This window comes from Capricornis sumatraensis, chromosome 4 (assembly GCF_032405125.1).
Source record: "Capricornis sumatraensis isolate serow.1 chromosome 4, serow.2, whole genome shotgun sequence".
NCBI lineage: Eukaryota > Metazoa > Chordata > Mammalia > Artiodactyla > Bovidae > Capricornis > Capricornis sumatraensis.
The window spans coordinates 46,210,428-46,234,000 of record NC_091072.1 but is presented as its reverse complement, the minus strand read 5'-3'; the positions used below and the strand labels follow the sequence as shown (position 1 = coordinate 46,234,000).

Below are 23,573 nucleotides of genomic sequence, written 5' to 3'. Positions count from 1 at the left end.
ATCCTGGTAAAATATAATGTATGTGAACACACAGTGTTAGGATGCCAGTGACTCTAACTGCCTCGTTGTGATGGAGATGCAAGTATGACTGACATCTGGAGGCTGAATTGAAGATAACGCACACACCCTTCCACAGAGAACCTGAAACCTGCTGGAGAACTCCTGGACTCCTCAGCCGGACCAGAGTTATAAAATGCAGCCAGAGAGGAGAAAGCTTCTGTGTGGAGAGTGAACAGTTTCTTTAGAGGGAGTGGTAGCCAGGCTGTGAATCCTCAACCCAGGGAGGAACCTTCAAGTGCACCCTGAGAGAGTTTTTCCTTTAGTTCAGAGAGAGAGGGAAGGCCAGTGCCCAAGTCATACCTGAGAAAGTTAATGCCAATGTTCATCCTGAGGACTGAGCCCTGCCTGGGATTCCAGAGGGCAAGACAGTGTCCAACCCCCTGTTAGATGCTGGAGACAGGATTTCACTGAATTTGGCTAGCACTTCCAGGGGTTGTCAAAGCAACCCACGGATTTTACTCACAGAGCAGATGAAGTTCACCTGTGAAACCTTATCACGAGGTTGTCTTGAATCGTGTCCAGTAGGGTTACCCGAGAGGTAAGATGACCTCAGCAGAAGGAGGCTAGATGCCCAGAAATCGAGAAGTAATAGAGTGCGAGATTGTTAGAATAATGCCGCCGCGTTATCACAGGCCTCCATCACCTTTCCCCTTTAGTACGGCTTCCCTGGTGGCTCAGATGGTGAAGAATCCACCTGCAATGCAGGAGACCTAGGTTTGATCCCTGGGTCAGGAAGATTCCCCTGGAGAAGGGAATGGCAACCCACTCCAGTATTCTTGCCTGAGAAATCCCATGGACAGAGGAGCCTGGAAGGGTACCTTAGGAGCCTGGAGTTGCAAAGAGTTGGACATGACTGAGTGATTAACACACGTAACTCTAGTATTCCTTCCACGAAGGGTGGAGTACATTTTTCCACCCCTTGAATCTAAGTAGCCTTTTAACTTTTTGGACTGATAATTGTGGCAGAAATGACATCATGAGACTTCTAAGGCGAGGCCTTAAGAGAACTTGCAGCTCCTACTTTTGGTTTCTTGAAATGCCTGTGTCTGAAGGATGACAGACAGGTCATGTAGAGAAGCCTAGTCAAGGGGCAGCACCAAGGTGCCAGTCATACAGCAGAGCCCGTCCAGCCCCCCGCTGACCTGTCACCTGACTGCAGACACAGCTGAGCGAGCCCAGTGACGTTACTTAAAACAGAACTGCCCAGCTGAGCTCAACCCCAGTATCCAGCCACAAACTGAGCAAATGAATGGTTTTTGCTGTTATCCACTAAGTTCTGGGGTAGTTTGCTTTAACAGATAACTGATGGAACAAACCACTTGGACTACAGATGCAGCTGCTGGTGTTAAGAACTGTGAAGGAGAGGAGAAGAGCAAGCCAGTACTCGAGTCATGCCTGAGAAAGTTAGACCCCCAGGGGACTAATCCCTGCCTGGGATCCCAGAGGGCAAGAAAGTGCTTGACTCACTCTTTGACAGTGAAGCCAGAGATTGCACAGAGACTGGCTAGCACTTCCAGAGGAAGTGCTAGGAAACCTCCAAGTAGCCCACAAAAGCACCCTGCGAGGTAATACCAAATTTAACCTCCTATACGAGACTCATCCAGTAACACCAGCTTTTGCCATCTGCCATACCTCAGTTCAGTTGCTCAGTCGTGTCCGACTCTTTGCGACCCCATGAATCGCAGCACACCAGGCCTCCCTGTCCAGCACCAACTTCCGGAGTTTACTCAGACTCATGTCCATTGAGTCAGTGATGCCATCCAACCATCTCATCCTCTATCATCCCCTTCTCCCGCCTTCAATCTTTCCCAGCATCAGGGTCTTTTCAAATGAGTCTGTTCTTCACATCAGGTGGCCAAAGTATTGGAGTTTCAGCTTCAGCATCAATCCTTCCAATGAATATTCAGGACTGATTTCCTTTAGGATGGACTGGTTGGATCTCCTTGCAGTCCAAGGGACTCTCAAGAGTCTTCTCCAACACCACAGTTCAAAAGCATCAGTTCTTCGGAGCTCAGCTATCTTTATAGTCCAACTCTCACATTCATACGTGACCACAGGAAAAACCATAGCCTTGACTAGATGGACCTTTGTTGGCAAAGTAACGTCTCTATTTTTTAATATGCTGTTGAGGTTGGTCATAACTTTCCTCCCAAGGAGTAAGTGTCTTTTAATTTCATGGCTGCAGTCACCATCTGCCATGCCTAGACAACCAAAACTATCATTACAGACTTATTTCTTCCTGCCTCTATCTCCCTTCCCGCTTCTACACCAGTGTCTCAGTCTGTTCCAATGGCCGTAACAAAAGTACCAGAGACTGGGTGACCTACAAGCAACCGAAATTTACTTTTCACAGTTCTGGAGGCTAGAAGTCCAAGGTCAGGGTGGCAGCAAGGTCGGATTTTGTGAGGGCCCCCTTCTGGGTTGCAGATGGCCGTTTTCTCAAGTGTCCTCACATGGTGGAGAGGACAAGAGAGCTCTCTGGCGTATGTTTTATAAGGCACCGATCCCACTCAGGAGGATCAATGATCCAATCACCTCCCAAAGCCCCATCTCCTACCACCATCACACTGGAGGTTACGATTTCAACATCTGAGGCCATACAAACATTCAGTCAACCAGAATCAGCAAAACTTGAGTTTATCAGCAGTTTCAGTTCAGCATTTAGAACAGACACACCTGGGTTAAAAAATAAAAGCCAAACATAAAAACAAATCTTCCCCCACCAAATCCCCACTCTCAGCTTGAACCTGCTTCAGCTGGAAGCCTGCAGTGGGGAAGGGGAATGTGGTTTTCTGCTGAGAGTTCACCCATTCTCTCACCTGTTTCTAGGAATAATAAGGAATGATCACAGCTTGCTATTCACATGGCAAATGTCCATGTTTCTATATAAGGTTATGGGAAGTTTGAAGGGCCAATAGAAGACAAAAAGTGGACTGTGATTAACAAAGTCCACGTGTCACATTTATTCAACATGCTAGTTACACACATCTGTCTTCCCCACTCTTATCAGACCCGGAGGGCACAGTCCTTATCAGTCATCTTTGATTCACTAGATCCAGAACACAGTAGCTGAAGCATAAAGACATCAGGTGAACACTGGGTGACTGGATTTATGTTGCTTGAAACCCTATTTTACTTTTCAAATTCATTGCTAATAAGGCTGTTTATAAAGAGAGGGAATACCATTTAAAATAACAATGGGGAAGGGTGGTAGGGAAGAGAGGTTATTCCCAGAGATTATTTTGGTTACTCTAAGCATTTTTTCATTTGCAGAAGAAATTTATTTGATTGCAGACTTTTAGAAAAGTATTTAGGGAATTCCCTGGCTGTTCAGTGATTAGAATTTGGTGCTTTCACTGCTGAGGCCCGAGTTCAATCCCTGGCCAGGGAACTGAAATCCCACGAGAAGCACAAACAGCCAAAAACAAAAACCTCATAGATTTGCATAAGTATTTTAACAGTAGCTTTATTGGCAAATAATTAATAGATCATAAGCTTAAAAATTATTTCAGAAATAAACATAATCTATAATCATAACAGGTAACACATTAATATTTTTGTATATATCCTTCTGATCATTTTTCCTAAATAGGTTTTTCTTGGGTATAAGTACCTGACCTAAAGCAGCAAAATGACAGTGCAAATGATAAGAAAATCTGACTGATTTATATATATTAAAAGACATTCAAAACAAGTAATATCTAGAAAGTATCTCAAATTTCTAGCAGTTGTTATCTTGAAGGTGGGAGAAAGCTAGATTTGTTGAGGAGACAGTAGAGGCAAAGGATATTTTAGTTGACCTCTAGTGTTACAATTTTTTAAAAAGAAGGATAGATTCAGAGTATGAATTGCACATAAAAAAAATTCAAACATTAAAAAAAAGAGTTGCCACATGTATAAAATAAGTTTTGAAGGATGCAGTTATGATAAATGAAAGGGAATTAACATGTATTGTCAGGAAAAATAAATTCAGGAGCTTTGCCATTTTAACCCACCTCAACCCTACCCCTTCTACAATCACTTCCTGATCCATTAGTTCCAAAGCCATTAGAACTGTGTCACACGATTGAGAAACACTGGCATCACGGCAGTCCTGTAAAGTTCAGGTAACCAAACTAGTTTTTAAATTTTCTTACAGAAATATGTTCCTGATCATCAACTTTTAGTGACTCTTAAACAGGAAAGCTGATTAGGCTCAAACAACTTAATTAACATATACTGAATGCTTATTTTTTAAATGTTCAGAACCATTTGAAGTTATAGCAACAATACTCCATGGTGCAGTTGCACATTTGTGCACTCATGCTGAAAGCTCTTGCAAGTCACCTGGGATCTGCTGGCTAAGCAGTCTCCTCTCACTGTGGTGGCATCAGGAACACCAGGGGGTGGGGCTCCAGGATGCCCAGGTGCAGACAGGCAGCAGCTGTCTGCACTGCAGGCACGTGGCAACGTCTACAACATGTCACCTCACGTGACTGTTCTTTATACTAAGTCTATGCCTAATTGGGATGAGGTTGGCATTTCTGGACTCAGCATCCTACAGGTAAAGCAGCTAGAAAAAAGAAAGAGATACTGATTCCTGGGTCGGGAAGATCCCCTGGAGAAGGAAATGGCAACCCACTCCAGTATTCTTGCCTGGAGAATCCCATGGACAGAGGAGCCTGGCAGGTTACAGTCCATGGGGTCACAAGAGCTGGACATGACTTAGTGACTAAACTACCACCATCCGCACGTGGGCCAAGGCATAGATAACTTAAGTGATGAGAAAAGCTACGAATGGAATGCCTTATCAGTTCACTGTTCTCTTAATGGCTCCCTTTGATGAGTCTTCAAATAATACTCCTTGAAGTCTTCAGATCTCCTTTAGGAGCTGCCCTGAGCCAGATATACCTTGCTCTTTTCTACTGTGTGAGAGTATGGCAAGAAATAGAATGTATGCCTTTAGGCTGCCTAGGTAGGCAGCAGTACACGTATTACTTAGTAAATGCCTCCATGGAGCTCTTTCTATGAAAAGCATTTTTTACATAAACTGTTTATGGTTATAGTAAAATATCTAATACATGGAAAATTGTTTTTTAAAAAAGCACATTTTTAAAAAGTCTACAATTATCATATCCAAACATGCTCTGCAAACAGAGAGTTTCTTCCTAAATTCTGTGACAAAAACTGATCTGACCTGATCTGAGGCTCTCGGCATCTTTAGTTATCACATTTATTAGTGGTATTCATATATCCACCACAGAAATATCAGTGTATTTGGTAATGGGGGTCCTTCTAGACTCTTTGCACAGTTTTACATAAAATATTTTATATTTACCCTATCACTTGTCTAAAATCTGAAAAATTTTGATTCCAAAACACAAGTAGCCCTTGGTTTTCAAATAAAGGATTGTAAAGCATATGTCCCCAAACTGTTACCAATGTGGTGATTCCTCCAAACCCCAAAATGGTTCCAATGAGTATGTCTTCCCCAAAGAATGTCATGAGGTTAAATCTCCAGGAGAAGAGAAAAGAGGAATGTTAGAACAGCTGTAGGAACACACAAGCTGCATACAAAAAACGACAGAGAAATGATCTGGGCAGTCATGTAAGACTCCGTATTAGCAGAAGCTACCCATCCATAAAGACAGCACCCAGTACTGTTGCTAATAGCTGTCTGCATAAAAATGAAAAGCCCCATTCTTTTGAGACTTTTAGGTATGGGGTATTCTTTTTTAATTTATTTTTATTGAACTATAATGATATACAACATTAACTTCAGGTATACAACATTAATTTTAGGTGTACAGCATAATGATTTGACATTTGTATAAAGATATTCTTAATTTGGGGCTTCCCTAGTGGCTCAGTGGTAAAGAATCTGCCTGCTAATGCAGGAGACACAGGAGAAGTGGGTTCGATCCCCACGTTGGGAAGATCTTCTGGAGGAGGAAATGGCAACCCACTCCAATATTCTTGCCTGGAAAAATCCCATGGACAGAGGAGGCTGGCAGGCTACAGTCCATCCATAGGGCTGTAAAGAGTCAAGCATGACTAAGGACAGCATATTCTTATTTCATAGTTCTCAAACTGTTTAAACACTGGACTCTCCTAGGGAGTTTTCTAAAAATAACCCATGCATGGATCTCACTTTCAGACATTCTGATTTACTTAGTCTAAAGAGCAGCCTTTACAACAGTGTTTTTAAAAACTCCCTATTAAAATTGTGTTTAAAAACACAATTTTAAGGTGCAGCCAGAGCTTTAAAAAGTCCCAATACTCAGTCTGTGTCCCAGACCACATAAATCAGAATTTTTGGAGGAAGCGCAGATGTAAGTATTTCTTTAAAAAGATGCTCAGGTGATGTCAATGTATACACAAAGCAGATAGGTTGAGACCCACTGAGTTGTTTGTCTTAAGGCTTAAGTATGTCAACTGTTTTTTAAAAAAGTCTTCTTGAACCAAGTCATTTCTAGATAATCACTGAAGCAGTTACCAATAAAGAATTCTAAGCTTTCTCCACTCTGATAGTGGCTTATTCATGAATCTCTCCTCAATTTTTCTATGAGTGAACAAGGGGCAGGGGAAGAAAGATATTGAAATCACATGAGAGATATTTCAAAATACTTTTAGCACAATAATCCATGTTATATTAAACTCCTTTAGCACTTCCATCAAACTGAAGAATGTAACTGAAAGTAGCATTCACTTTGGTTGAGGCTGTAATAGAGGAGAGCATACCTTAATAGGAAATCACAGCATCTTCCAGTGAATTCTAGGACAGCGAATGAAACAATAATTGCACAAATTTTCCAGTGACTCTCACTGGTCAAGATGCTAATGTAAACCACATTCATAGACAAATTTCAAAGAAAGCTACAAAACACCTTAAAGGTATTAAATTTAAGATAACTTCTGCTCAGAGACCAACTGAAATACATAGAAAGGTGCACACTGTTTAGATCTCAGGTATCTCTTTTGCTTTTACTTAAAAATAATCTTTTTTGTGTGCATTCTAATGGTCACAGGAAAAAGACATTTACTTTTTTTTCCATCACTAACTCTGGGGAAGGAAGAATAAACGTGGAGAAGGCCTTGCAGCTCACCAGGAACCAAGCTCCACACTTTTTACAGTAGTAAGTGGCAGGTAACGGGAGAAGTCCAGGATACTACACTTACGCAGGCTTCCACACACATTCGTTTAAATACTTAAAATGGGTATGACATCTGGGTAACTGGCAGGGAGGCATTTCTCCATCACAACTCAATCATTTAAGAATGTTATCACTTTTAGTCCCTTTGCTGATTTAAATAAACAAAATTTATATCTACCATGTAGGAACTTTCAGTTCAATATATTGGGACATTATAACTTCACTGTTCAAGTTCTACTCAGCAGAAGAAAAATAGCTAAATTGAGTCGTGTCTTGCACTGGGAAGATATGAGCTGTTAGAAACACACACAGAGAGGAAGACTGTGGCATGCCGTCATAATGGACTAGAGGAGAAACTGGCACTTCTGCTTTGTCATTACAGTTATTCTTCTCAGGATAAAACTTGGAATTGCAAGCTTAGCTAAATTCATCATAGTTTTAACTTTGGTAAATGAAATAAAGTTCACTGTCTAGGCCAAAAACCCCAAGCAGCAGTTGGGAGCAAGAGGGCTACGAGGACAGAAGTAAACAGATTCACAGCATTGTTGTCGAGAATGGGTTTCCCGGCTATGTACTTCACCTCCTTCCTTGGGCTGCTGACCACCATGCCAGTGCTTTCATCCAAACCTGGAATGAAAAAGAAGTCAATGAAGTGGAAAATCCAAATGACTTGATTTAAAAAAAAACAACAGCCAAAAACCAAATTAGCTTTCCCCTCTAAAGAAGCTAAACTTGTAAAGATTCTTAGCCATTCAAAGAATGACTTTAGTGGATACCTACATGGTGAGTGACCTGGAACCCATGGTTACAAAAGGCCTCCTTGAAGAAGTGGGTCTCAGTACGCCTCAATACTGGCCTCTCAAGAATGCTGGAGTTCTTTCAGAAGGAGAAGGGAGGCCTTGAAAAGCAGAGGTGGCATGAAACTGGCAGATTGGGCTTGCCTTCCCAGGGGCTCCCCTCTAAGACCACATGGAAGGCTCCTGAAAGCAGGGGTCACCTTTGCAACCTCTACAATAGACACTAAGGCCCAGCAAGGTGCTCACACAAAGGAGGCACACAGAGATGAATCCAATCTGCCCCCCAGCCCACATTTTTTTCCCAACCCACTCAATATGATCAGAAATTTCCAAGTAAGAACTCAGTTTAGAATAAAACCTAGGCTCTGCGTAATGTGTTGTATGTATGGTTACTGACCCTTTAGTATAAATTAAAATCCGACTGCTTCCTCCCAGCATCTAGATAAGACTAATGAAGCTGAGAGAGCAGATGTTTTGTTGGTGGAACCAGATTATACGGGGGTGTGAAGAGAGACTGGGAGCACTGTATTTGGGGAACTGTCTGGAGACTTCCAGCCTCTTCACTGTATGAATCAAAGGAGAAGATGTGGTTGGTCAGAGGCTGGAGCAAAGACACACCAAAGAGAACCAGTTGGTACACTGACATGACAGACAAGCCTTAGGTGCAAAGCACAGAAAATGTTGGAGAAAACGCTTATGTATCTTGACGCAGGACTAGCAGACATGACGTCACAGTAGAAAAGTACATCATCTGTGTAGCATCAGGTTAGCAGAAGAATTATTTCTCAAATGGATTTGGAAAACCAATGGAAAGAGGGGCATAAGATTGGTCTGACTCCCAAATTCTGCTTCCCTGGGATTAAAATCCCATAAACAAATGCCATCTGTCTCCTGCATGATCATTCCCTGGATAGCTTCTACTCATTGCTCTGCAGGAATAATTCTCTTTCAGTCAGTTTATCACAAAAGAATAAGAAATTCAAAACTGTATGACCGACTTTTTGCCCTATTACTCTGGCTCCCTTAACAACCTGTGTCTTTGGGATTGTTTTTATTATCTTATCTCTCTGTTTTCCTTTTGTGTATTTCTTCCCCATTTCTTTCTCTTTTTTTTAACACATTTATTTTGTCTTTGGCTGCACTGGGTGTCACTGTTTTGCCTGGGCTCTCTCTAGCTGTGGAGAGTGAGAGCGTCCCTTTGTTGCAGCGTGCGGGCTCCTCCTGCCGCGGAGCACGGGCTCCCGCACGGCGGGTTTCAGTGTGCTGGCACACAGGCCCAGCTGCTGCATGGCACACGGAATCCTCCTAATCAGGGATCGAACCTGTGTTTCCTGCACTGATGGGCAGACTCCTATCCATCGCACCCCCACGGAAGCCCCTGTCCCTCTTCTTTCGGTTTTAAGGACACACTTATTCAGTGTCATGATCAGACTACTACCTTTAGCGATCAACCAGCAGCGTAGGTGAAAAAAACAGTCCTACATGAAGAATCTCTGTTGTGATGCTTTCCACTTTCCACAGAAAAGAAACTAAGATAACTTGTTTACAATTAGTCAAAATACAGTCCTAGAATTTTTTGTCCATAAACATGACATATCTGAGATATGTCTAAAACATATCTTCTCTGAAACGGCTAGGCACTACTACCACTTCGTGTGGCTGAGACCTCATTTCTTTAATACACCAAGAAGTTGCAATAATAAGGTTATGTTCTTACCACTAAATTGCATGGTAGCTCCTAAATATGAATCCACAATTGATCCTAGTAATCCAGCCAGACCTCCAAATGCAATAATTGGCCACTGGGGAGCAGAGATATCTAAATCGTTAACAAAAACCAACTGTGTGAGGAAGTAAGTGATGCCCACAAAGGTTCCACCAAGAAGACTGGAGGCAAGGCCCACCATCGTCACTCCTCCGTTGGTCCCTAAAGAAGAACATGATAAAATCAGCTGGTGAACAATCAGCCAACACATGCAGTCAAAAGAAGCAAAGCATCTGGTACCCGTCTAATCAAAACCAACTCAAAGAAAGGATTCACTCTGATGCAATCCAAAGACCCTCCTACTTAGAGTGGCTTTTCTCCTCAATAATTCCTGACATTTTCAGCAGTGAGTTTAGGAGAGCCAGGCTGCCTGGTTTCATTCTCAGTTCCGTCATTTCCAAGCTTGGTGACTGTGATAAAGTTATGTAACTTCTCTATGCCTTAGTTTACTTGTTTGTGAGATATAAACAATAAAAGGACCAAGTCACATGATTATTAAGAGTAAACAGTAATAATGGAGAGCAGTCAGAACACTGCTTTGCACATAGCAGGTACTCAAATATATTAATTGTTATGTTGCAGCTGCTGCTGATGATGAAGGGGACAAAAGGAAGGAAAAAGGAGAAGAAAGAGAGGAGGAGATGATGATAAAGCAGCAGTAGTAGTACTATTAACAGCAGGAGCAATAGTTGGTAACAATAATGGGGAAATGAGATACACATCAAAGCACTAACCAGGTAACAAGCTCCCAAGAGATCCTCTACCATTTCTTTCCTTTTCCCTTCCTACTGAGAAGCCTGCAGGTCAATCTCTATGTTTGCATACAATTTATCTAGGAGTTCCTAACGCTTCCTGCAAATATTACTTATTATCACCAGTTTAATAGCCTATAGTCATTTTCCAATTAAGGGGGAAAATTGAAGTTCTCTCTTTAAAAAAAAATGATTTATTTATTTGGCTGCACTGGGTTTCAGTTTTGGCATGTGAGGTCCTCACTCTTCCTTGTGGCATGCAGGATCTAATTCCTTGACCAGGAATGGAACTCAGACCTCCTACACTGGGAGCATGGAGCTTTAGCCACTGGACCACTAGGGGAGACCCCAAACTCAAATTCTTAAAAGGCTTTTAAATAAGAAACACAATAAATCAAGAGGCTTTTTTTTGGCTACACTGTGTGTCATGAGGGATCTCAGATCCTGATCATGGCTGGAACCCGGATCCCCTGCAGTGGAACCTCGGAGTCTTAACTACTGGATTGCCAGGGAAGTCCCTGTTCACTTTTTTTTTTTTTTTTAAAGAAACTTAAAGACTTACCAACTGGAACTTTCTCCCAGGTTGTTATCAGCCTTGGCGCGCTTTTACTCAGAACAGGGGCAACTTCTGAAGCCCATGTGTCTCCAGCAGAGGAGGCCAGTGCAGCCAAGAGAGACAGACACATCCAGGAAGCAGTGTGCTGTTTGGAAAAGTCTATTGGGATTTCCCCAGGGCCACTTTCTATCATGTACAGCAGGGCCAGCTCTGTGGGCACAGCGCCATTACAGAACACCTGAATCCAGTTTCTCTGCCCACCTAGGATCCAACAAGAAAAGAAAAGCACAAGGATGTTTCCTCCTCAGGAGGAAAATCATGCAGTTACCTATAACTGCTCCTAATTTACATTGTAAAATTTAAGAAAAGAAAAATGACTGTAATTTTTAAAATGACTAAAAGTGGGATGACAACGCTGCCCACATTCTATACTGTTTCAGAATAATTAATGATAGACTTTAGTACTTCTAAAATTCTGCTGTTCTTACTATCATGGTAAAGTAATAATAAACTATATCAGGCCACTACTTTAAGTAACTCTCATATAAAATTTATGTTTCATGAGTCTAAACAGGTTCTGATTAAATGCTTATGGTATGTTAAGATGAATAAAAGTTACTAATTTAAGTGACATTAAATATAATTCACTTTACCTTCCTTGTATTCTGAATCTAGACGCTTCTTTGCTTTTCCCTTCCATTTAGTAAGTTTTGAGGAAGAAAGAAAAAACATCAGCAAAGAGGTAAAAAAGCTGAAATTTGCAATGGTTAGGATAAATCCAACCACGAGCCCTGAAAGAAACACATATATACAAAATTACACTTAGTCCATACACTAATACTGTGAAAAAAAGAATGAATTTTTTCAGTTATTTTCATATTAAAACTGGAAATGTTCATTTCTAATATATTTACATTTTTACCAACTAAGACATTACCAAACAGTATGCAACGGCACCCCACTCCAGTACTCTTGCCTGGAAAATCCCATGGACGGCAGTGCCTGGTAGGCTACAGTCCATGGGGTTGCTAGGAGTCGGACACGACTGATTTCACTTTCACTTCTCATTTTCATGCACTGGAGGAGGAAATGGCAACCCATTCCAGTGTTCTTGCCTGGAGAATCCCAGGGACGGGGGAGCCTGGTGGGCTGCCGTCTACGCGGTTGCACAGAGTCGGACACGACTGAAGTGACTTAGCAGCAGCATAGGCTTTCAAGTTTCTATTTTTTACATTTCCCCTCCATACCTGGGATTTTTTTTCCACTTTACAAGAAATTCAGTAAATAGACCATCCAAGAGTGAATCTGGGAGAAAAGACGCACACAGAAAACAAATTCCAACATGACAGAAATAAGTCTCTACTTATTAATAATTATTTTAAATGTAAATGGGTTAAGTGATCAAATCAAAAAAACAGAGGCTGCAAAATGGATAAAAATACTGGTCCAACTATATGCTGACTACAAGCGACTTGCTTTAAATCTAAAAACACAATGGGCTGAAAGTGAAAGAACTAAAAAAGATAATCCATGCAAATAAGTGACCAAAAGAGAGCACGGGTGGCTACACCAATATCAGACAAAACACACAAAATGGATAAGCTCAAAACTGGATTCATACGGCATGATCTTTCTCTGTATCTATTTTTAAGCATTTCTTTTCTTCCTGGCATAACAGAATGCTTGAGGCTCATCTTAAACCTACTTTGCCCCAGCCCTGAAAGCAGCCATTTCTCTAAGGAGCTCTGTCTGGTTCATTCCAGTGGGGAATGGATATTAGAGGTCAAAATCTAGGCTCATGGTCTGTCCATGTCTACTGAGATATATTTGCTTTTTGTGGACAAAGCAAGGGAATACACACATACAAAAATACACTCATGCATATATATTCATGCATATAGATGAGTACTTCCAGCCTTGCATTTTTCGAGAATGTGATGAGCACGTTCAGGCACAGCTATCTTCTATGGCCCTATCCAGGCTACCTGCTAGTATAATTACTAACTACAACCTCTTCCACCCCTAACTGCATGGTGGACAATCTCTGCTCTCTGTAACTCTTAAATATATTCAGTTTTACTATATGAAGATTTTTATTAAATAATACAACAAAAGTCTACTAAGTAACAGAATAGATATTAAACAATTAAGTATGCTACTATGTATTTAATAAATTAAGTATTAAATAACAGAACAAGGGCCCAGATTCCTATTTCTGAAGTAATTCCTTCCATTGGTTAGCTCAATCTAGACTGATTCATCAGTCACTGAATTACTTGATTATTGGCATTTTACTTAAGTTCAGTACATTTTAATTGAGAGTGCAAGAAACAGGATAACGCTGTATAAAGTACTAATAAAGTAATAAAGTGCTCCACCTCTGGAGCTGAACATTCTGAAGTTAAAACCTCAACTGCTGCACTTACTATTGAATAACTAGATGTTATCTAACTTTAAGCTTCAGTTTCTCATTAGTGTATTGATAATAACTCCTACCTCATTGGCTTACTGTGAAAAGTTAAATGAGATAATTTTAATAATATGCTTATTATATAAGCCAGCACATAGGAGGTCCTTAATAAATGTTAATGAGGATCATTAGCAATAATATTAAATAGCAGTTACAGTGGCAAAATTTCAACAATCACCTTATTATTGCAATTATGATTATTATTGTAATAATAATAATGTTATTATGTTATCCAACTTTTAATTCTTTTCAATTGTTTTTTAATATATTACACAAGTAGTACACAAGTGGGTTTCCCTGGTGGCTCAGTGATAAAAGAATCCAGCTGCCAATGCAGGTAACATGGCTTTGATTCCTAAGTCAGGAAGATCCCCTGGAGAAAAGTGAAAGTCGCTCAGTCCTGTCCAACCCAGGCTACCCACTCCATGGCATTCTCCAGGCTAGAATACTGGAGTGGGTAGCGTTTCCCTTCTCCAGGGGATCTCCCCAACCCAGGGATCAAACCCAGGTATCCCCCATTGCAAGTGGATTCTTTACCAATTGAGCTATCAAGGAAGGCCCACCCCCACAGGAGAAGGAAATGATAACCCATTCCAGTATTCTTGCCTGGAAAATCCCACTGATAGAGGAGCCTGGCAGGCTATAGTCCACGGGATCGCAAAGAGCTGGGCACAGCTGAGCAAATGCGCACACATGCTCGCAGTACACAAGCACCGGAGAGGAAAGCTAAAACATACGGATGTATATGAAGTAACAGTCAGTGTCTTTCTCCCTCAAGAACACCATGCCCCGCCCTTCTCCAGGGGGCTGCCCTTTACTTCAGCCACCGCAAAATACCACGTGAAGCAATCAATGTTCAAGTTGAGGATAGGTTCAGAATGTGGAATAAATTGAAGGCAACATGCTTCAAAGGAATGATTTATTTGATGTAGTCTAAAAATCTTAGAATTTTTTGTATCTCCCAGTTATGTCTGAACTTTTAGATTAGTAACTGCTGTCTCCAGGACATGTCTATTCCACCTCTTCAACCCACCTCTAACATCTCTAATGGTTCCTCAGTGCTAAGGACTTAATACGTGTAACAATGGGAAGCTTTCAAAGAATGTGAAGACTCAAGGATTATGGCTATCTTCTGAGTTTAAAACATGTTAATTCTGAAACTGGCGGATGTGATCTGGGGAAGTGAGACAACACTGTCTATAAATAGCTCTGATAGTGGGAATCAGTCAGTTCAGTCGCTCAGTTGTGTCCTACTCTTTGCCATCCCATGGACTGCAGCACACCAGGCCTCCCTGTCCATCACCAATTCCTGGAGTTTACTCAAACCCATGTCCATTGAGTCTGTGATGCCATCTAACCATCTCATCCTCTGTTGTCCCTTCTCCTCTGGCTTTGAATCTTTCCCAGCATCAGGGTCTTTTCAAATGAGTCAGCTCTTTGCATCAAGTGGTCAAAGTATTGGAGTTTCAGCTTCAGCATCGGTCCTTCCAATGAATATTCAAGACTGATTTCTTTTAGGATGCACTGGTTGGATATCCTTGCAGTCCAAGGGACTCTCAAGAGTCTTCTCCAACACCACAGTTCAAAAGCATCAATTCTTTGGTGCTCAGCTTTCTTTATAGTCCAACTCTCACATCCATACATGACTACTGGAAAAACCATACCTTTGACTAGATGAAACTTTGTTGGCAAAGTAATGTCTCTGCTTTTTAATAAGCTGTCTCAGTTGGTCATAACTTTTCTTCCAAGGAGTAAGCGTCTTTTAATTTCATGGCTGCAGTCACCATCTGCAGTGATTTTGGAGCACAAAAAAAGAAAGTCTGACACTGTTTCCACTGTCTGTTTCCCCATCTATTTGCCATGAAGTGATGGGATCAGATGCCATGATCTTAGTTTTCTGAATGTTGAGCTTTAAGCCAACTTTTTCACTCTCCTCTTTCACTTTCATCAAGAGGCTCTTTAGCTCTTCTTTGCTTTCTGCCATAGGGGTGGTGTCATCTGCATATCTGAGGTTATTGAGATTTCTCCCAGCAATCTTGATCCCAGCTTGTGCTTCATCCAGCCCGGCATTTCGAATGATGTACTCTGCATATAAGTTAAATAAGCAGGGTGACAATATACAGTCTTTATGTACTCCTTTCATAATTTGGAACCAGTCTGCTGTTCCATGTCCAGTTCTAAGTGAAGCTTCTTGACCTGCATACAGATTTCTCAGGAGGTAGGTCAGGTGGTCTGGTATTCCCATCTCTTGAAGAATTTTCCACAGTTTGTTGTGATCCACACAGTCAAAAGCTTTGGCATAGTCAATAAAGCAGAAATAGATGTTTTTCTGGAACTCTCTTGCTTTTTGATGATCCAACGGATGTTGGCAATTTGATCTCTGGTTCCTCTGCCTTTTCTAAAACCAGCTTGAACAGCTGGAAGTTCTCGGTTCACAAACTGCTGAAGCCTGGCTTGGAGAATTTTGAGCATTATTTTGCTAGCGTGTGAGATGAATGCAACTGTGTGGTTGTTTGAGCATTTTTTGGCTTTGCCTTTCTTTGGGATTGGAATGAAAACTGACTTTTCTAGTCCTGTGGCCACTGCTGAGTTTTTCAAATTTGCTGACATATTGAGTGCAGCACTTTCACAGCATCATCTTTTAGGATTTGAAATAGCTCAACTGGAATGCCATCCTCTGCAATAACTGTCTGTGGTGATGCTTCCTAAGGCCCACTTGACTTCACATTCCATCATGTCTGGCTCCAGGTGAGTGATCACACCATCGTGATTATCTGGGTTGTGAAGATCTTTTTTTGTACAGTTTTTCTGTGTATTCTTGCCACTTCTTCTTAGTATCTTCTGCTTCTGTTAGGTCCATGCCATTTCTGTCCTTCACTGTGCCCATCTTTGCATGAAAAGTTACTTTGGTATCTCCAATTTTCTTGAAGAGATCTCTAGGCTGAAAGTTACCTAGAATTGCAACCAAAGGGGCCTGGGAATAATCTCTGGGAGGCAGAAAAGGGAAAGGTATGATTGGAATTTTTTAATCTAATAAACTCAAATCTAATCAATTATATCCTATATACTATTGCTTAGTGAAAGACTGAGAATCAAAAGAAGGCTGGTTAGCCCAAAATATAGAATACGAAGGCCAAGAGGACCAGAGGTTGGCAGACTTGAATACTACACCAAGGTCAGGACACTCTGAACTATGCATTTGCATTACTGACTGTTTCTCAGTAAGGTGTGTCTGCACTGTTGTGTCCGACTCTTTCTGACCCCACGGAGCACAGCCTGCCAGGCTCCTCCGTCTGTGGGATTTTTCCTGACAAGAATACTGGAGTGGGTTGCCATTTCCTCCTCCAGGGGATCTTCCTCACCCAGGGATTGAACCCATGTCTGCTAATTCTCCTGCACTGGCGGGCAGATTCTTTGCCACTGAGCCACCTGAAAAGCAACCTTCTAAATACAAGCTGACTTCTCAACTGGCCTGACCTGAATAGTGATGGTTGCATCCAGTTGGCCCAGGAGTTCTATATTTAATCAGATTAATAAAGTATCACTCTGGCTCACTGATTAGTCCCTTGTGGCAGTAGGCCACATAAACCAGTTTTCCTTGGCTCTGATCAATTCTGGGTACCTGACTGAATGAGATTTCTATTTGAAAAGACTGAAAACCATACCTGAACTATGATAACCAAAGAGGTAAGGACACTTTTGTGAGACCACGTGAAGCACAACCACTGGCCTTTTCTGACAACACCCCACTGGCTGTGCACTCCCATCACCCTTACAGCATCTTCCTGGGCTTAAATGCCTCAAACACCTCCTACTTCTCATCTGCTTCCCCTGACTAGAAATGTAAGCTCTTTGACAGTGGAATTTTTACCTATTTTCTTCACTTCTTAGTCTTCAGTGCCCAAAACAGTGTCTGGCAAACTAAATATTTATTGCAAGAATGAATTAAAAAAAGCAAAAATCAATAAACCCGAGAGTCTTGACAAGTGAAATTAAATTTAAACTTATCAAGAGATTGATGACAAATTATTTACACAGACATGTTCAAAGGAACACACTGAATAACTAGACTGGAGCAGATCACTTGCACAGCGCTTTATAGGCCCTATGTGATCCTCTCCTTATTCTAGAAGTATTCTTTCTCTCGAGGGGACGAGAGCACTCCAAATACCCAGATCCTGAGGATGTTCTGAAACTCTTCTCAGTTCAAAGCACACTAAAGACATGTTATGGCAAAACTGAATAAAATCCCTATGACTATAATAGTAATTGTGGAAGGAAAACAATACTAACATTTATAATATACATATTTTAAGTGCCAGGTCCTATGCTAATCATTTCATATGTATGACTCCTCACAATGAGTCAGTGCTATAGACATTATTATTCCTTCTCATTTTACAGGTGGGAATAGTCATTAAGATGAAGTTTAAGTGACTTGCAGTCACACGTTAGGACAGATTTCCCAAGTACGATGATATACTTTGAATCAACAGTACAGTTTTTTATTCTTAAGGGGAAAAGAAGCTCCAAACAAAAAAGATACCAACTTTCTATAGAATGAGTGATTAGGTAGAGAGTGGAGGTTTTAAAATCCATCCACATGTATTTCCTAAGCACTGCTACAACAGTGTGCAGCACCATTCAAACAGCGTGGGGAACAGAAGCGTATGGTACGGTCTGTCTGTGGGGAGTTTACTGTGTAAGACTTCACAGACTAAAGAGATATGGTGTCCCACACATTTCCTTGTTTGAGCCTCACCAAGAAGCCCATAAGGATCTATTTCAGGAAGAAAGTGAGGCTCGGAGGAGATAGGTGCCACAGCCAAGTTCACAGAGAGAGAGGTGGCAATGCCAGGATTTAAATGTTTATCTTCTAATTCTAAATCAAGCCAAGTAGGAGAGGAATAGAGGCCCAAGGGCTAGAACGCAGAAAAGGAAATGGTAGCAGGAAAGAAAAGAAAGTGGAGATCAGAAAAGTAAGAGGAAAAAAAAAAAGAAAACTAAGAGGAGAAAACAGGATAATAAACAGCATGGAAGTCAAAGGAAGACAGCACTTCAAGACCTTAATGCTTCTTCCCACAGGTCAAGAACAATGAAAACCAAGGCAAGGCTGCCCAAGAAAAAACACTTTTAGCGAAGCATAACTCTATATTATTATTATATTTAATCAGAGATTGTTCAAATTGTTTGCTAAGTGCTAATGATAGATTTCTCAATTCCTCAACAGAACTTGAAGAGTGTGTCTCAGTTTTGAAGAACGAGAATGAGCATGCTTCCCCGAGGTCCTGTGCCTAATAATGGTAATCACCCTATACATGCCGGCTATGTGTCTAGGCACTGAGCTAAAAACTTCACAGAAATTATTTCATTCTTGCTGCAACTCTAAGAATGAAATGAGGGGTAGATCAGAATTTTGTGGGTCTTGAAACTTACAAATTGGGAGCCTGCTTTTTTTTTTTAAATCTTTTACCTCTGAAAAATGTACAAAACCAGAGGACCATGGAAGCACTCTGCTAGGGCCCTTCCTGGACTTTGAAAGGCACTACTGGAAATGAGCTGCCATGGAGTTTAAGCTGTTACTTTCATGGTGTTGTCCTTCTCTAGGCTGGATATTTTTAATGCACAGGAAGCATTTATTCATCTTCTGAATCCTTAAAAAGTTGAAGTATAGTTGATTTACAATGGCATGTTAATTTCTAGGTTAGATGTTAAAAAGCCTCTTCTCTGAACAGAAAACTGAGGTACAGGGAGGTTAAGTCCCACGACTTTCCAGCCATTATTCAAACTCTTTCTTGCCTGATTCTAGTGCTTGTTCTTTCACCTATCAGACTATCTAGCCTCCATGAAGGCCCACTCTAGTTCATAAACTTTATAAAAATTCTGCTGTATGTGAACACAGAGGAGAGCACGTTTACAATACATTAGCTCTAATGATGAGCAGCCTCTTGAAGGCTGGGTAGGCAGCTTTGAGACCTGCCAGTTCTAAATATCAGCATTGTGTAGTGATCCCAGCCTATAGGACGTATTTGAGGGGAATCCTCATGTCCTGGGGCTTATACCATTGGCAGGATATAAAAATCCCAAAGTCATATCAGATCCCATCACTCCTCTGGTTTGAGACCAGGGGATTCTAGCTTGGGATAAAATCTTTTTTGTGCTTCGCAGCTCTGTATTATCTGGCCATTGCATCTTTCTTTAATGTTTACCTCTCATGACTTTTCCAGTCGAATGAGTCTTATTCTCACTCCCAAACAAACCAGGCTTGAACATGTCAGGGCCTTTCTGCTTGTTTTGTCAAGCCTGGAACATGCTTCTTGCAGTTCTCATTTCTGACATTTTTAGGTCCCAGTTCAAAACTACCTCTTTTAACACAAAGGTTAATCCTGAGCCTACTCACAGAACAATGTCCCACATTCCCCAATATTCACACTTTATTATCTTTAATTTTTCTCATAAACTTTATCATTATATGAAAAGGTTTATGTATTTTATTATCTATCTGTACTAAAGAATAGAAGTTCCATACAATCTGAAACCTTGCCCTTGTTCACAGCTATTCCCCCAGTTTCTAGCAGAGTGGCACACAGTAAATGCTTAATAAATATCTGCCAGAAGAATAAATGGCCTGTCCTCATTGCAATTCTGAAGACTTGAGAATACTCAGTTGGGTCTACTCTGCCTGAGGCTGCTAATAGTAATTTCCAAGTGCTATTCTTCCCAAAATGGGCTTAGGTGGCTCAGTGGAAAGTAATCTGCCTGCAGTGCAGGAGATGCAAGAGACCTGGGTTCAATCCCTGGATAGGGAAGATCCCCTGGAGCAGGAAATGGCAACCGGCTCTAGTACTCTTGCCTGGAGAATCCCATGGACAGAGGAGCCTGGCAGGCTACAATCCCTGGGGTCCCAAAAAGCTGGACATGACCGAGCACATTCTTCCCAATGGCTCCTCCATTTTACCTTGAGGTAAAATGCTCCAATGTGTCTGCCTGCAGAAAATTTAATCCAACTCAGCAGCTGAGTAATCAAGGTCCTCAAAAGTCTATCCCACTAATTTACTTGTTATCAACTACAAAGTTCAATTTGTATGTCACACTGAAAGAATATGTTAGCATCCGAAATTCTGGCAGAATAGGAATGGTGAACAATGCATAACTTTATCATTGTCTACACTAAGTAACATTGTGATTTATAGTCTCATATGTTCAGAATTTAGAAGCCACATGTTTAAATTACATAAGCAAGCAATTATTATACGCCAAACGTTCAAAAGAAAAACATACCTCCTAAAGCCCCACTGTGATCTAGACTTTTCTTCTTAAAGCCATTAGAGACGATCAAAACAGGAACAACAACAGAAAACAGCCAACGCCAGGGAGAAACAGGCTGAAAGTTACCTGAAAAATTATAGAAGTAGAGCATAAATTGTGTCAAGCCTACACAGGTTAGTCTTGGGTGCAAGCTTTGATAACTGCATTCTGGATTAAAATACTGTTGTAAGTAGAGAAACTGAGATGAAGCCACCAAAGTAAAATATTTACGTTGAAACTTGTTTAAGAGAGACAATCCTACTGGTGAGTGACAAAGTAAGTCCTAAGTTTTAAGACCATTTACACTATTTATAATAATGGGTATTTGATACATATTTGAAGATGTGAAATGCATTTCTGGTTCTTTCTTTGGAAAGGAGGCACGTATTCAACCTCAAGAACTGCATAGAACAAACAGGATCCAATTTTTTTTAACACAATCCAATTATTCCTCTCTCTGCCTTTCACAGAGATTTCTTAAAAAGGTAACATTCCCACAGGCTACATACACACCTCAGGATTCAAAGGTTAGCAATTGATTTTACCAAAGGTGGCATGCTTTGCTTTGTTTCAGCTAGCATAATTTTTTTCAGATAATTATCAATAAAGATTAGGAAATTTAGTATAAAAAATCCAGACTCTTGTTTCCTGTTTCAAAACCTGGATGTTCAGGCTCACATGGCAGAACTGACCACAGGGGAAGAGAAACCACCTCCTTTCAACCATTCATGGTGTTACCATTTAAAGTCCCCCCTTTAATATAAAGTGATTATAAATGTGAACTATTGCTTGTGCCCACATTTCTACCAAAACTTGGAAAATGTTATAGTAACGATAAATGGAGCATAACTTTTAAAAATTATGACTCACTTTATTGTACACCTGTAACATATAATATTGTACATCAACTAAAACAATAAATATTAAAAAAAATAAAAAAAAGGAAAATGCAAGACAAAGAGGGTGAAACATTACAAAAAAAACTGGGAAAATCCTATTTCTAGAAGTGCAAACTATTCTCATGTGCTTAACATGCAAAGAAAAGCCTTGGACAGCTTCACTTACCTGCATTAGGTGCCTGGTCCCAAGGGGTCACTTACATTTACAAATCCTGGCTTACTCTATTTAGTTCCAGTCATAGTTAACACTGCCCCAAGTAGGGGCAGTGTTACTTACTTACCTCCCTCCCCAAGCCCTCATCCCCTACTGGGAACCATCAATGAACAGCCAGAAATCTGTATCTTGGAAAACATTCACTAGATTATTCAAACATTTCTTTGCAAAACGACTAAGGTCTAAAATGGCAATCACTTATCACCATTTATAAGAGTTCACTTTCTCACTCTATTTTTTACTTTTCCTTTCAACTGAACAGTGTTCTGTTTGTATAAAGGGGCATCAAGGAATCTGTACAGAAGCATACTTGTACTCTACAGCAGCTTCAAAACCTTCAAGTTCTGAGTTCAGAGTGCCTCACATTTATGCAAATTGGCTTCAGGCTTTAAAACAATTTTGCTCTTCGGCAGTGACCAGACAGCAGACAAATCTTCCAAATCTCCAAATGTGAACACTGTCGTTTATTTTCATTTTTTTTACAGGCCACATGAAACTGATGAACTTTATAAATATTCTTATTAAAAGTATCACTGCAATTGCTTTGCAAAATTATGTTTCACTTCACTTGTTTTTCATCAAGATAGATGTAACAATTACATAAAATATAAAACATATTTTGAAACAGGTATAACTAGTATGACAAACAATATTTATTAAAAGCTTTAAAATGTTCAAGGCACTGTATATTTCCATGTTAGTAAATCCAAGTCAGGCCACAGAAGTTAAATAAACAGTTTATAACCCTTCAGAGGATACGAGTTTTGACCTTCAAAATGGGACGATTTTTTTTTTTTTTTACTTTATTTTACTTTATAATACTGTACTGGTTTTGCCATACATAGACATGACTCCACCACGGGTGTACATGCATTCCCAAACATGAACCCCCCTCCCTCTTTCACCGATTAAAGACAAATTAGAACATTCATACTCACCATAATAGGTGCTTGCAGTCATAGACATAATCCAGAAAGCTGAAGAAATGCAAATGATCAGGCTCAATATAACTATATTAGTCATCATCTTTATGTATTTTTTGTATGTATTGTCAAGATCTTGCATGAAAAATAAGGATATAAACACCTGGGGAAGAACCTATCTCGCGTTTCGGAGAAAAATAAAGTCAGCTAAGTGGCCAGCAAAACATTCGTGTAGAGGCGAACATAAATGCTAACATTTGTCACCAGTCGAGAAAACAGTACAAACCGACACTGTTTCTAGATACTGGGTTGAGCACTGCCGCGGGAGCTTAGGCGAGGAAATCAAGCCGCACCAGTGCTGGGCGCCTGCTCGAAGAGCTCGGTTACTTCACACCAGAACTTCACCGCCGCGAACGGGAAAGGGAAGAGGAGGCAGCCAACCAGAGGCCTGGGGCGGCGAGCTCCGCCTTCCCCGCCGGCCCGTGCGCCGAGGCCGGGCGCCCGCGGCGCGAAGGGGCGGGACGCGGGACTTGGATGCGGGGTGTCCCGGCGGCGAGTCCCGCCCGACCGCGCGTGGTCGCTCCGTACGGCCGGCCGCGCGGCTCCCGAGGCCTGGTCCAGCCGGCCGGGCGCAGAGCCCCGGATCTCCGCCCGCGCCTGCCCTCTGTTCTGCGCCCGAGACGCGCCTCCTGCGCG

At 41.1% G+C, this 23,573-nt stretch overlaps 1 protein-coding gene across 1 annotated transcript; it reads right to left on the bottom strand.

The window, feature by feature from the left end:
• Positions 1 to 3,530: 3,530 nt before the first annotated feature.
• On the bottom strand, positions 3,531 to 23,204 carry TMEM19 (transmembrane protein 19). The gene is made up of 6 exons (XM_068970153.1): positions 22,893 to 23,204; positions 20,815 to 20,928; positions 11,717 to 11,854; positions 11,070 to 11,324; positions 9,708 to 9,917; positions 3,531 to 7,820 (listed from the first exon to the last, which is right to left on the bottom strand). The coding sequence occupies exons 1-6, from the start codon at positions 23,017 to 23,019 to the stop codon at positions 7,657 to 7,659; spliced, it is 1,008 nt and encodes a 335-aa protein (XP_068826254.1). The 5' UTR covers positions 23,020 to 23,204; the 3' UTR covers positions 3,531 to 7,656.
• Between the last annotated feature and the right edge of the window lie 369 nt (positions 23,205 to 23,573).

Bases quoted from the DNA above. Each gene is read 5' to 3' on its own strand.
- TMEM19 (XM_068970153.1), bottom strand. From the start codon at position 23,019: ATGCAAGATCTTGACAATACATACAAAAAATACATAAAGATGATGACT. The intron at 9,918-11,069 runs GTAAGTCTTTAA...GTTCTTCTTTAG, and splicing joins CTGGGAGAAAGTTCCAGTTG to GGACCAACGGAGGAGTGACG. The intron at 7,821-9,707 runs GTAAGAACATAA...TTTTCATTCCAG, and splicing joins AGCTACCATGCAATTTAGTG to GTTTGGATGAAAGCACTGGC.